The following is a 12,785-nucleotide window of genomic DNA, read 5'->3' as shown; positions in this document are numbered from 1 at the left end:
GGTTAGGGGGGTTGGGGGGGTGGAGGTGGGAGATATGAAGGGGTGAGGGTGGGGCTTCCTGAGCACCAGACCCGCAGTGCCAGGGGCCTGTTGTAGGACAACAGGTGCTGGTCACTTGTTCCTCCCCGCCTCGGGTTGTGCCCTCTCTGACTGTCCCGGTTAAGGTGGCCCATGGCATGTCGCTGTGGGGGTGGGGGCTCCTGCATGCCTTCCAGGGGGCCTTTGGGGAGTTTCCCTCCCCACAACACTGTCCATTTGAGGGGTTCCAGGTATCACTGAACTGGACAGTTCCTATCAAGTTTTTGGACTATGTTTGAGCTGCCTGTAGTGACCACAGAGCTCAGTCACTTCCCTGACCAGCACCCGCCACCCACCACAGGCGATTGATTGGAGGTGAGAAACTGACCGAGTTGATGATGGCCTGGGTCTCAGAGATCCCGACTTAACCAGGAGAGTATTTGTGCGTCGACCCCTTAGTTATCAAACATAATGGGAACAAGTCATCAGAAACACACCCCAGAGCTACACTGGACACGGGGCGGGGGCTCCGTCTGTGGGAAGGGAGTGCAGTGGCCGGTCACAGCCATGAGGCGTTTAGAGGGGTGCACACACCTTGCCCGGAAGATCTAGCCCACTGCTGGTGATTATCTGAGACAGGATCTTCTCTCGTCCTTTGATCACGTCTGACTTCTCCTTCAGGAAGTACTTGGGTATGGGGATGTCCAGCTGTTGCTAGAGAGAGAGGACAAAAGTGCTTGTGGGCACCACACCAGGGCTCACTCTGCCCTCACCTAAGGGATGCTGAGGAAGGAGACAAGCAGCAAGGGGAACGGCCTTGACGACCCTTGTCTGGTCATTACAGTCAAGCCCCGAGGGCACGTCCCCTTGGCCTGGGCTCACTGAGGCCAAGCGGTGAATACTCCAGAGGTGTCCAGGTCAGCCTGCCTGGGATGGCGGCGAGTCAGGACGCCGTGAGGACGCTGTGCAGCGGCAGGCGTCTTTGACTTAAGTCCAACAATGTAGCATCATCAACTGTCAGTATGGAAATGGTCACGCATTGCTAAAAATATGGTTTTATTTTTACCTAGCTCACCCCATTGCAAAAATTATTTACAAAATCAATTTGTTTATTAGGAAACTCATTTTTATATGATGATGTTAACGTTGGCTCTCCGCTGGCGCTCATTACAAATATTTCAGACTAGAGGAGGTAATGAATATCTGTGAGGCTAGCCTCAAAATCCTGTCCACCGAGGAGGGGGCAGGCTCCGGGCCCCCCACGGTTCCTGAGAATGAGCATCCGGGGGGTAAGCGTGGGCTGGGGCACAGAGGAGAATGATCCCACTGAGTATCACGGTTGTATCTGTTAGTGGTACGCTCACGGTTGTGCTCTGGAACTGAAGACAAAGCGGTGTTCGCCTGGCTGCACGGCCTGCCTAGGGGTGCAGTGTCATGGTGAGGCTCCGGGGTGTGGAACAGACATGGAGAACGGAGGGCGGGAAGGCCGTCTCCACTGGACCCGTGCCGGACCCACGCCCGCGCAGACACCTGGGGTTCTTTCCGTTTTCTGGGGGCAGAACCAAGGAACTTCCAGCCCCCGCATGTTTCTCTACACTCGAGAACCTACTAACGAGAGCGCCCTCGGGGGCAGGTCGCGGAACAGTCCAGCTTCCCCAGTAGGGGCAGTGGGGGAGGACGTGGGACCTCCTGGGCCGGGCGGGAGCGTCCCCAGTCAGAGGTGACGGACACTAACTTCGACCCTCCCAAGCAGCTCCCCCGCCTGCCTGGGTGCCTGGCTGCCTACAGCGCGCTCGCTCTGTCCAGTCCCAGATCTCCTGCGGGGGCCCGGGCTGTGCAGCCGCCAAACCCCCCAACCGCACAGCCATGCTTAGGGGCTCGGGTCCAGCTGTGCGAACCGCTGGCTGAGCAGCAGAAGAGCGCCACGGCTCTGGGGACAGCCAGAGGCCCAGACTCAGGGCGCTGTGGGGTGCTTCCCCTGTGACTGCGGGGCCCGGGGTGGCGGGAGAAGGGGAGCACCCTGCCCAGTGCCTGGCCCTCCACAGCCAGTGGACACGTCCGAGTCGGCCTCCGCGCAAAGCTTAATCCACCCTGCAGGCTGCTCGCGGGCGGGGGAGACAGAGCTTCCTTGCAGCGGCGGGGGCGGGCGCTGCTGTCGGAACCAGGCCGGGCGGGGAGATGGGCAGACACGGCGCCACCGGATGGCAGCCGCCTCGGGCCGGGCCGCCGGCCCAGGGCTGGGCGAGGACTGGCGGCAGCCGGCGGGAAGCCCGCCCTCACCGTGCGCCGGGGTCTACGGGAGGGCTGGGCCCCAGCTTTATTGCGGCAAACAGCCGGTCAGCGGGTCTGGAAAGCCTGCGGGAAGCTGGCCACAGGCCCGCATAGCTGATTGCAAGCAGAAAGAAACAAGTGAGAAAACAAAAAGCCCCTACTCACAGGAAGCAGCTTTAAGTCCTGTAAGATGTCATCGAAGTAGTGGAACTCCGAGAGCTCCAGCTCGACCAGCTCGCTCTTCAGCTCCAGGATGCGGCCCATCACCCCGTCCAGCATCTTCCGGACGAGGATGCGCTTCTGCGGGTGGACGATCTGGTCGTAGACGCTCTCCATGCTCCTGAAGATCTGCACGTACTTGATGTAGAAGGTGGCCAGCATCTGGAAGATGAACACCGGACTGCTCTGTGGCTCCAGCATCTTCTGAGACTCTTTCACGAGCAAAGAGTTGAGGGCTTCCTGGGTCTGGTGCCACATCGTGTTATACATCCTGCGGGAGGACAGTTCAGGCGACCCCGTGAGCCGGAGCGGCTCTGGGGCGGGGCACCCACCGGCGGCTGGCCACGCACGACGCGCACCCCCACCCGCCCCGGGGGCCAGGGCGCCGCACGAGGCCCTGAGCCCCGAGTTCTGTTTGGGGGCGCGCGTGGTCTCTGCACACGGCCGCTGTTACCTAGCGAGCAAACAGCGGGAGAGGTTGGGAAAGCCTCCGGTGAGTGGTGCCGCCGGGCCTCACCGCGCCCAAGACACAGCGTGGGCACGTCCCGCCGTCCAAGGACGGTCGGCCAGAGCCCCAGCGGAGCCCACAGGCGTGGCGGAGGCCAGCACACCCTGCAGCAGCCACCCTGAAGCACAGCACTGCTGGCCGGTGGCGCCCTCTCCTGAGCCCTGTGGACCCCATCGAGGAGGGTCACGGTCATTGCAAACAGTGGGGCAACGGCCTGAATGTCCATCCGCAGTCGGAGTAAATGGCCACAGTCGCGTGTCACTCTGCCTCTCTGTCCACAGGCACGGCCCGGCGGCCCTGGCAGTCTGCCCGCTAAGCCTGGGTGTGCCCCCAGGTGTGTGACCATGCCCCGGTGTCCTCAGGAGCCCAGGGAAGTGCCACGTGTGTGCCACACAGGCCACACAGCTGCGGTGGTGAGTGAGTGACGCCCGCGAGCAACGAGCGTGGCCTTAGAGCCGTAACTCAGAGGGCGAGGAGTCGGGAGCAGGCGGGGGCGGGGCGGCCCTGGGCTGTGTCGCGGGCCCCCCGCCCCCAGTTTTGCCCTGGCTGAGCCACGGAAGAGCAGTCGGCCCAGGGTGAGCGGGCCAGGCCCCGCCCTCTGCCTCCCTGCCGCGGCCACGCGCGTGCCAGGCTCTGCCTCTCCCTGCCGCGGCCCGGACTAGGCCCCTGCCAAACCCCGGCCTGCGAGCACAGTGACAGTCACGGCAAAGACCTTGCTCCCCCAGAGTTTGGCGCCCCCTTTATATCCAGAGCGGGGCAGAGTAGCGGGGCAGGGTGTGGAAAGGGGCGCATTAAGCAGTGAGTCTCGCCAGGGTTGGGAGCCCCGGCATCAGTGTCTGCATGGTCTTGCCTGGGGTGGGGGCTCCAGTCTCCTGCCTGAGAGGCAAGTGGGGAGGGGCCAGAGGGCGCCCATCTCCTCTCAGCAGTCTGAGCTCACCCCACGCCCGCCGGGCCTGGCATCCGCTCACGGCCACGTGCCGCAGGTGCACCTGCTCCAGGATGGGGCGCTCGGCACCTCCCCGGGGTGGGAAGGCCCAAAGCAGCACAGCCCCCTCCCCCCAGGCTGCTCGCGGAACCCGCTGGCCCTCCATGCTCACGCCCCGCTGCAGGTCACCTGCCCGCCGCCCTCCCCTGGCAGCCAGACGAGGCAGCCAGACGAGGCTGCCAGCCCAAATCAGCTAGCTCCTGTCACGCGCCATGCCATCCCGGCCCTCCCACTTTTTTTTTTAAGATGCATTTATTTATGCAAACAGAATTGGGGTACAGGCCAGCGGTGCAGGGGCAGTGAGAGGACTCCCCAAAGGCAGAGTGGGGAGCAGACAGGCAGATGTCCTGAAACCCACTGCTGAGGGGAGCAGCGGGGAGACGGGAGGGTCTGCTGCGCCCTGGGTCCCTCCCCGGCTGGGGATTGGACTCGTGCCAAAGCGGCTGCTGCCAGCTTCACAGCGCTATGCAAGAAGGGAGGCCTCCTCCAGCCCGCCCTTTGGGGTGGGTTCAGGAGAAGGTGGCGGTTGGAAGTTAAAAGCTCTTGCTCTGTGCACGGTGTGATGGGAAGCCCCGCTCCCACCTTCCTGGGTCACAGGCCTGGCCCTCGCGGCCTCAGCTCCAGTCACCAGCCCTGTTGGGCTCGCACCAGCTCCGCAAACCGCCCACGCGCCGGCCCTGCCCGCCACCAAGGCCACACCTGAGTGTGCCGGGACGCCTGCGAGAAGAGAACCACTCAGCCGGGCTGTCCACCTGTCTGGGTGCCACGGCGGAACTGTCCTGTAATCGGATCCCCGCGGCCTCTGCATGCTGGGGGCTGGTGGCTTTCCCGGGGCTGAGGTGCTGGGCCCGATGCAGGGTGGCGTCCCCCCCTTATACCTGCGCCAGGATTCTAAAACGGACCAGTCAGGTTCACATCATCGGTTAATTATTTGGACTGAGAAATGAAAATCGAGCTGATGGGTGCTCGGTGGCCCAGTCGGACGCTTAGAGTTGAAAACAGCCCAGTCGGGCGTGCAGAGCGAGGGCCGAAGGGATGAAAGCAGGCGGGCGCCGGTGAGTGTGCGCGGCCCGGGAGAAGCGGTCCGCTGACCACCGTCACGAAGGCGGGCGCAGGGAGGAAGCCGCGTGCCAGGGCCCAGACTAGGGCGCCCAGCACGCGCTGCCCCCCGGGGGCTCGCAGGCCTCCTAGACGCCCCGACACCTCCGCAGCCCAGGCCGCCACCTGCCGCTGCCGCCTGGGGTCTCGGTCCTGGCAGGTGGAGCCCGTGCCGCCTGGCTGGCACCGGCCCGCTGCACACTGCGCCGTGGCAGCTGCCTGCCCCCTCGTCTCCTGAGTGGCCTCTGTGACTTGTGACACCGAGGACACTCTGGTGAGAGCCCGCCACTGGGCCTTAGAAACTCGTTTTCCAGTTTTGTTTTTTTTTTTGTCAAAAAGCCAGTTGTTGGGTCCGGGGTGCAGCTGAGGGGTCTCGCTGTTGTGCTTGGGGTGAGAACCCCGACAGAGCCCACCTGGGCGCTGCCCCTTGGCCCCTTCAGCTCTCGTTCGTGGGTCTTTGCAGCGCGTCAGGCCTAGTGGCATTCGCCAGTCTCCTCCGTCACCGCTGGTGCCCTCGGTCGCCTCTGTCACCCTGGCCTGGCGCTCCACGGGGCGGGCGGGTCTTGCGCTTCCGGGCCCAGCCCACTGCTTGCCGTCCGGCGACGGAGCCGCTTTCTGGCCGCGGCAGGGGCCGTGGGCGCTGTCCCGCTGCTGCGGCCAGGCCAGCAAGGGTAACCCTGCCCGACTCACACGAGGCCCGGCCGTCTCGCTCCAGTCCTCCCGGCCGGACCGCTCCTCACCGCCACCCCGCGGGCTCCGGGCTGGGCCAGCTCCTGGGCCTGCTCAGACTGACCCTGCTGCAGAGATTGGCAACTTGGATTGAAATAATTCAGGTCTTCATTTTTCAATTTAAAATATTTTATTGTGTACCTTCATGCTGTACTGTTAACAATAATAAATAGGTGGGATCAGTACAGTAATATAAATTTTAAATTACAATTAAAATACTGTTTTAATGTAAAATTCTAACATAAACACTTAAAATTGTTTAATCGATCATTTGTATGTGCTTGAGCACAGAAAGAGCGTTTCATCTTCTTTGCCAAAAATGAAACCCTTCTCTGGATGTGGAGAGTGTTAGATTCAGATGAATGCTGACGGTGATAATGGTGATGAAGGTCGTAGTGGTGATGATGGTTGTCGGTAGCCATGGTAGCGGCAGTGATGGCGGTGGTGAGAGTGACGATGCTGATGGTGGTGGTGGTGACAGTGACGGAGATGGGGTGCTGATGGCGGTGATGGCTTTTATGAAGTCAGCCGCTGCTCTAAGTACTTTGAGACAGGCATTAGACTTCGGTTACAGGTGAGAGAGCTGAGACACGACATGACTGCCCAGGTGATGCCCTGGGAGTCCGCCTCCAGGCAGCCCACCCAGAGCTCATTCTCTGAACAGCTCAACTTTCCCACTCCTGTTCACCAAGATGGATGCCAGTGAGGGATGACGAGTCACGTGGCACAGTCATCTGTCACACAGGCAGTGACGGGTGTGACGGATGCCACAGAAACGATTTACCGGCCAGCCCCGTGCCCCACTGGGTGTGATAATGAATATTACTTCTGGCACTCGGTCTTTGGGGTTCCAGCACCAGATTTTTCACAGCCTAGCAGTAGTTTCAAAACATGTCTCGAGAGAGCTCTCGGGAGACACCTTCACTGAGGAGAACGGCGCTGTCGAGAATTCCGCTCAGTCCAGGCATTTCACTCCTCCGAGCAAACTTCTACCAAGCAAGGCCATTTGCCAGGAGCAGCTCCTTGAAAGGACAGTCACCACGGCAACCCCCTCCGCATCCTGTCGGAAGGATCCAGAATATTCCGGCCATTCTCCCTGTGAACGGAGTCGGGGGTCTGTACTGGGGATAACGAGAAACCCGGCAAGTGACTCTACTGGGGCCGCGAAGAGGGTCTCGAGGCCCCGGTTCACCAGAGCCCGGGCTTGCAGGGGCCGAGGGGCCGTCGACCCCCACCACGCGCCCACCCACCCACGACCGCGGGAGACACAGCGCATGCTCCCCGGCTCCCGGGGGACAGGAGCGCCCCGTGGGACAGGCGTGTGGCCTCAGCTGTCAGGACAAGCGCCCAGACTGACGGACCTGTAACTGTGTCGAGAGCGCGGGTCTGAGACTCCACTCAGCCGACGGCCCAGCGCCGAGGGGGCACCTGTCCTCTGGCTGGGGGTCATCGCAGGGACCCCAGGGTCGCAGGGAGGGAGGCTGCCCTCGGCCCCGAGCAGGACAGCAGTGAGGCCTGCAGACGCGGCGGAGGCCCAGAGAAGTGCCCGGCCCTGGCCTGTTAAAGCACCCGACCCGCTGGGAAGAACAGACCAGAGGCCCTCTGAAAATGTGAAAAGCCAGAGACCAAAGCGACTTCAGCAGAGAAAACCCCAGAAATAGGCCCTGACAAGCAGAGTGACCAGGCATGAAGTGGATAAAGGCGGGATTGAAGCGAAAGATTTAAAAAACCACTTGTAAGTGAAACGGTGGCAGCCGAGGCCATGGGTCAGGACAACACAAGCCACCAAGCAGCCAGCGCGTTCCCGACACGGTCACACCCACACGCAGCAGGCCGGGGAAAGCTGGCGGCCCGCTCGGCCCACAGCAGCTGGGGAGGCGCGCAGGCCGGGGCCAGAGGCAGCCTGGGCCGCCCGCGGAGACCAGAAGCAGGGCAGGGCCCCCGCCTCAGGGCTCAAGTAATACGCGGAAGTCAAGTCCTGCCTTCTGCACGGGGCGGGGGCCACACAGATGGACGGGCCCTCGCACTGCTGCGCAGCCGGGCGGGCAGTGGCCGCAGGGGCTGCCTCGGGCCGGGGACCCCCGCGAGACCCACCAGGAGCAAGGGGTCCGGGCAGGCGCGCCCCACCCGGGAAACCGCAGCCAGACGCGTGGGGGTGGGGTGACGGGGAGCCCGAGACCCGGTGTTCGGTGTGCTCCCACCACGGGTCAGAGAAAGGGGCGCCCTCCAGGCGGGCCTGGGCGGCGGCTCCTAGCTGGGGCTCCTGGCCGAGACTGGCCTGTCGGGCCTCGCGTGCTCGCCAGCCCTGCACCCACACCTTTCCCTGCGCGCACTGGCTTCCGGCCTCGGCCGCGCTGACACCCCACGTGTGGGGCTGGGGGGCTGCCAGCTGACATCCTGTCCCGGGGTCCCTCCCCACTGGGCTGTGAGGATCCGCGCCCTCAGGACCAGCAGGGCCCGAGGGTGACGCCCCCAGGGAGGTGGGCGCAGCTCTCTTGCCCAGCGGCACTGATCCACCAGCACAACTCAGCCCCCCCGTGTACACGATGGGGCTCAGCACGGCCCTGGGTGCACCCCCCGGCTCTCCTAGGTCCAGACCTCTCCAGACAACACCCCCCCGCCGCCCCCCGCCAGGCCCTCCCGGGCCTTTCTGTGCCTATTTGCCTCTTGGACGTTTCACGGCCTTGGGCTGGTGCTTCTGAGCAAAGTACCCCGCTTTGCTCTCCAGCCCAGCACCTCCCTTTCCTTACTGGTGTGGGGGGACGGGGGGAAGGGGCGATCCGCAGCTGTTGCCTGCCCCCCACCCTGCCACGCAGTGTGAACTGACACCAGAGAACCTGGCGTCAGGGGTCTGCGCAGGGGGTTGAGGGGTGACCTTGCACTGAGCAGAATGTCCCCAAGTTCACCTGTGTCCGCCCGTCTCCTGTTACTGCCTGACGGCTCCTTTCCAGGGTGGCCATCGCCACCTTGGATGCATTGGCGGGGAAGGCCGCACCCCCAAAGCTTGGCCGTGGGGTGAAAACACATAGAAAGGGTCCGCGAAAAACTGAAAGCGCCTGGGGAAGGGCATTATCCAGGAGGCTGCTGGACACTGCTGTGAGCTCGTGGTGGGTCTCAGCTGGGCCCATGACCACAGGCTGCGGTTCCAAGCCGGAGGACGGTGCGGGAGCCAGGGGCCGGGACAAAGGACAGGAGGGGTGTCCCGCAGCTCCGCGGCTGGCCCGCCCAGGAGCAGGGCGGCCGGACTTCACGCAGCAGCAATCGGGTGGAAGCTCTGACTTCAAGTGGGCGCTGGGCCGGGTATCTGATCCGCCACAAAGCCTTCACTCTCCCTGGCATCTGGCTGTTGTGCTGGGCCCTGAGTATCCCGTGGCCTGCGGGCTGACCTCCCTGGGAACACTGCCCCTGCGGCCCTCTGCTCCGCCTCCCCAGCCCTCCAGCCCCGGGTGAGGGGCGGGCCGGGCGGTCCACTGCCACCTCTAGAACATTCTGGACCCGCACCCGAGCTCCACACATTTCTCCTGCCTCTGCCCGGTGGCTGTCACCCACCAGCTGGGCACCTTCCCCGCCCCAGACTCCGCCCCACACCTGGCTGCCTTCCCCTGGCGCTAACCCCCGGCCGTCAGCTGAAGCGGGCGCCCGCCCCCTGCGCTCGGGCCCTGCCCTCGCTGGCAAGCCGTCTGCTGCTCCTCCCCGGCACCCTCTCTGCCCCCACCCGGCACGCCCTCAGCAGCAAACACACACTGACTACGGTTTCTTTGCTTGCGACTCCCAGGCTGCCCCACCGCCGTGGCCTGCCAGGGTGCACCTGGCCATGCACTGTAGCACCCCACACTCCGCCGCACCTCGCATGGACTCCTGCAGCCCAGGAAGGGCAGGGGCACCTCTGGGCTCCCGGCTAGGTCCCGCCAGCTCCCCATCTCCCTGACAACGACCCCTCCTCCGGAGACAGCGCCCCTCCCCTGGCTTCTGGGGCCCCGCCCACCTCGCCCTGGCCTCTCTGCCGCCTGCCCCCCCACTGCCCGTGGGTGGCAGTGGCTGAGCGCCTGGCCAGTCCCTCGGGCCCGGCCACGCCAGGTCACTCCATGCCCGAAGACTCTCGAGCCCAGCGAGCGTCGGGTCACCCGAGTATCTGCCTGCAGGCCGGGTTCTCGCGGGGGCTCTCCTCGGCGTCGCTTTCCCTCCCAGTAATAACTTCTATGTAATATTTTATAGATCTTCAGTGTGCTGAAATATATAAACGCACCAGCTTCCCGATTTTAAAAAAGTTGAGATTTCCCCCACCACTTGTCTCCCACCTGGCGGGCTCAGCTCAGGGCCTCACCATGGTATGGTGGCCGCTGGCCACTTCTCTGTCCGGTGTCCTCCAGGAAAGGGCCCAGCGCTTGTCTATGTCCCTCTGGCTGCCGTTATGGCCCACCTCTGCCCCCCTACTGTAAAGGGCCTTCGCACCCCTGCCGTCCTCAGTGGGCAGACCACTCCTCCTCCCTGTCCACCCCTGCCCCTGCCGCTGCCCAGGGGTCTCTGACACGCAGGCCACCACGAGCTGCCTGCTTGACGCCCAGCACATATTCCAAACGCAGCGCCCCAGACCGACCGATCCCCGGCCCCAGCCCTCCACAGGCCAGAACCTCACAGCTCCCACACCTGCCTGCCCGGAACTCTGGGTGAGTGTGAGGCCGGGCGCAGCGGCCAGCTGCCGGACAGCGCCTGGGGCCCCTGTAGGCTGTAGGAGCTGCGAGTGCTTACACTGGTGCCGCTTCCCTCGGCTGCAAACAGGAACAGGGACGCCCGGGCCGCGAGAGCCGCTGTGTGTCCGGGCGCCTGGCCGGCACCGAGCGGGCGTGACGCGGCCCTGTGGTGGGAGACCCCGCTGGCGGCTGGTCACGGTGCCCCGCAGGGTGCGCGGCGCCCAGCAGGGCGGGACAGCCGCACCCGGGGTTCCTGCAAAGCAGCCCCGTGTGGAAAAGGAACAAAAGCTGGCCCTGCGCTGGCCCGCGGAAGTACCCGCGCCGGAACAGCCTCGCGGGGGCGGGCGCACGCGGTGGCCCAGGCGCTGGCCTTCCCGGGGCGGGCTGCGAGGGAAGCAGGGGCATCCTTGAGTGTACACTCCTGTCCACCAGGAGCAGATACGCTCTCCTGAGGAGCATCTTTATTTTCTAAAACGTAAAACGGCGGTGCGGGGAGAGGAGAAGGAAAGAGAGAAGAGGAGCGGGTTATCCTTGTGCTAGCGAAGTCCACTCCACGGCCAGGGCGCAGTGCCCACTTACGCGTTCGACATGACCGGCTACTTTCCCTCTTCCACTCGTCTGCTGGGAAGCTCTTGGGTCCCCCTCTGGAGGGCGCCGGCTGGAGGGTGCAGGACTCCCCCAGGGGAGGTCCTTCGGGAGGGGGCGGGGCTCGGGCTGCCGTCTCTCTGGGGCCGGGAATGGCGACAGTTCGGGGCGTGCGCAGGCACGGGCGGCACGGGCAGGGGATGCGCTAGTTTCTGTAGCCACCGCAGGCTCCTAACCTGCAGCGCCCGACGCGAGGCGCAACCTAGCAACAAAGATGGGACGCATGCGCAGTGCCGTTCCACCCAGCCCGGAGCGCGCCCGCCCCTGGTGCAGAACGCGCCTGCGCGGCCGCGCTGTTTCCGAGGCAACCGCGGGGACGCCGGGCGGCGCCGGAGCCGGGGCTGGATGCGCGGCCCCAGCGGCAGCTCAGAACCCGGCTGAGCCTGGCCTCCCCGCGGGCCAGAGCGTGCCCGGGCTGCGCGGGGGCCGCGCCCGCCTCCCGCCGCCCTCCTCTCGGCCCCTCTGCCACTCGCCTACGCTGCCTGACCTCCGTCTTCACATCTGTAAAGCCGGACAACGCGCTTTCCCTTCAGAGGTCCCTGGGCACAGGGGGACATTGGAGAGGCCATGGGCAGCCACGTAAAAATGGCAGAATGATCACAAGTTCCTGCCCCACAATTTACTGGCGGAATAAACAAACCTGCACAATCTAGCAAAAATGGGAACTAAACATAAGTCAAGTGCAGCTCTGTGCAGTAATTGCAATGAGCTGAATGAAGCCTGTGATAGGAGTGGCCGGGACCCCACCCCCCGCCCTCCTAGGGCCCTGCTGGGGAGAGAAATCAAGTGGACAAAATGCCAAGAACTATCAGGAACACTTTTGGAAACAAACAAGGCAGGAACAGAGACACCAGGTGGAGCAGGAGTGAGTCAGCAAGCCCCGGGCAGGTTCAGGATGTAAGAAGTGGGGGCAGTAGAGATCAGACGCCACCCTCAGGGCCCCAGCAGAGGCCTCCGAAGTCTCAAGGATGTGCCCTTCCCCAGGGTGTGCAGGCCCTCAGGCAAAGATGCACGGTGTGGGACTGGGTGCTCTCCTGGGGTGGGGCAGAGTTTGCCAGGTCTCAGGAGAGAAAGCCAGACCCCGCCTTGCAGGAGCGAGGGGTCCAGCTGGCATCCTCCGACACCTCCAGCTAGAAAAGCAGCTAAAAAGCCCTGTCCCGCCTCTCAGCTCACTGAGCCAGCGAAGGCAGCGGGGGAGCAAGCTCCCGTGGCGGGTGAGCAGACTGCGCAGGCCGCCTGTGCCTGGTGGGAGAGAGGCGGGAGGGGGAGGCCACAGGTCGGCGACAGGCCACGGCATGAACGGGGAGGCAGGAAGGGGGGCGGCTGCCCTGTGGTGAGGAGTAGCCTGCGGGAGGAAAACCCCAGACCGTGGTCCCCGGCAGAGCAGAGCAGGGTGCTGTGAGCAGTGATTTGACAGCCCCGGGCTGGAGCCAGATGAAACGACACAGAGAGGGGAGAGGGTCACGTGGAGGTGAGGAGTCAAGTGGACGTCAGAAACCGTCCAAGATAGAAACCGCCTTAGAAAAAAAAAAGAAATAGGGCCCTCTCTGGTGGCGCAGCAAGTGAAGGTGCAGCACTGTGAAGCGAGTTCGATCCCCGCCCCGGAGGGGACCCCCAGGGC

General features: G+C 64.1%; 1 protein-coding gene across 1 annotated transcript in view; it reads right to left on the bottom strand.

Moving 5' to 3' along the window:
- The window catches only part of IQCA1 (IQ motif containing with AAA domain 1), a 98,407-nt gene extending 87,264 nt beyond the window's left edge, over positions 1-11,143 (bottom strand). The window contains exons 1-3 of the mRNA XM_012725163.1: positions 11,099-11,143; positions 2,455-2,779; positions 613-732 (exon numbers count right to left, since the gene is read on the bottom strand). Of these exons, the coding sequence (XP_012580617.1) occupies positions 613-732; positions 2,455-2,779; positions 11,099-11,109 (456 nt within the window). The 5' untranslated portion in view covers positions 11,110-11,143. The remainder of the gene's footprint in view (positions 1-612; positions 733-2,454; positions 2,780-11,098) is intronic.
- Positions 11,144-12,785: the final 1,642 nt, after the last annotated feature.

The sequence above is a fragment of the Condylura cristata genome, unplaced genomic scaffold (genome assembly GCF_000260355.1).
Source record: "Condylura cristata isolate star-nosed mole 26May11 unplaced genomic scaffold, ConCri1.0 scaffold00002, whole genome shotgun sequence".
Lineage (NCBI taxonomy): Eukaryota > Metazoa > Chordata > Mammalia > Eulipotyphla > Talpidae > Condylura > Condylura cristata.
Note: the sequence above shows the minus strand (reverse complement) of the source record. Positions and strands in the feature narration are given on the sequence as shown.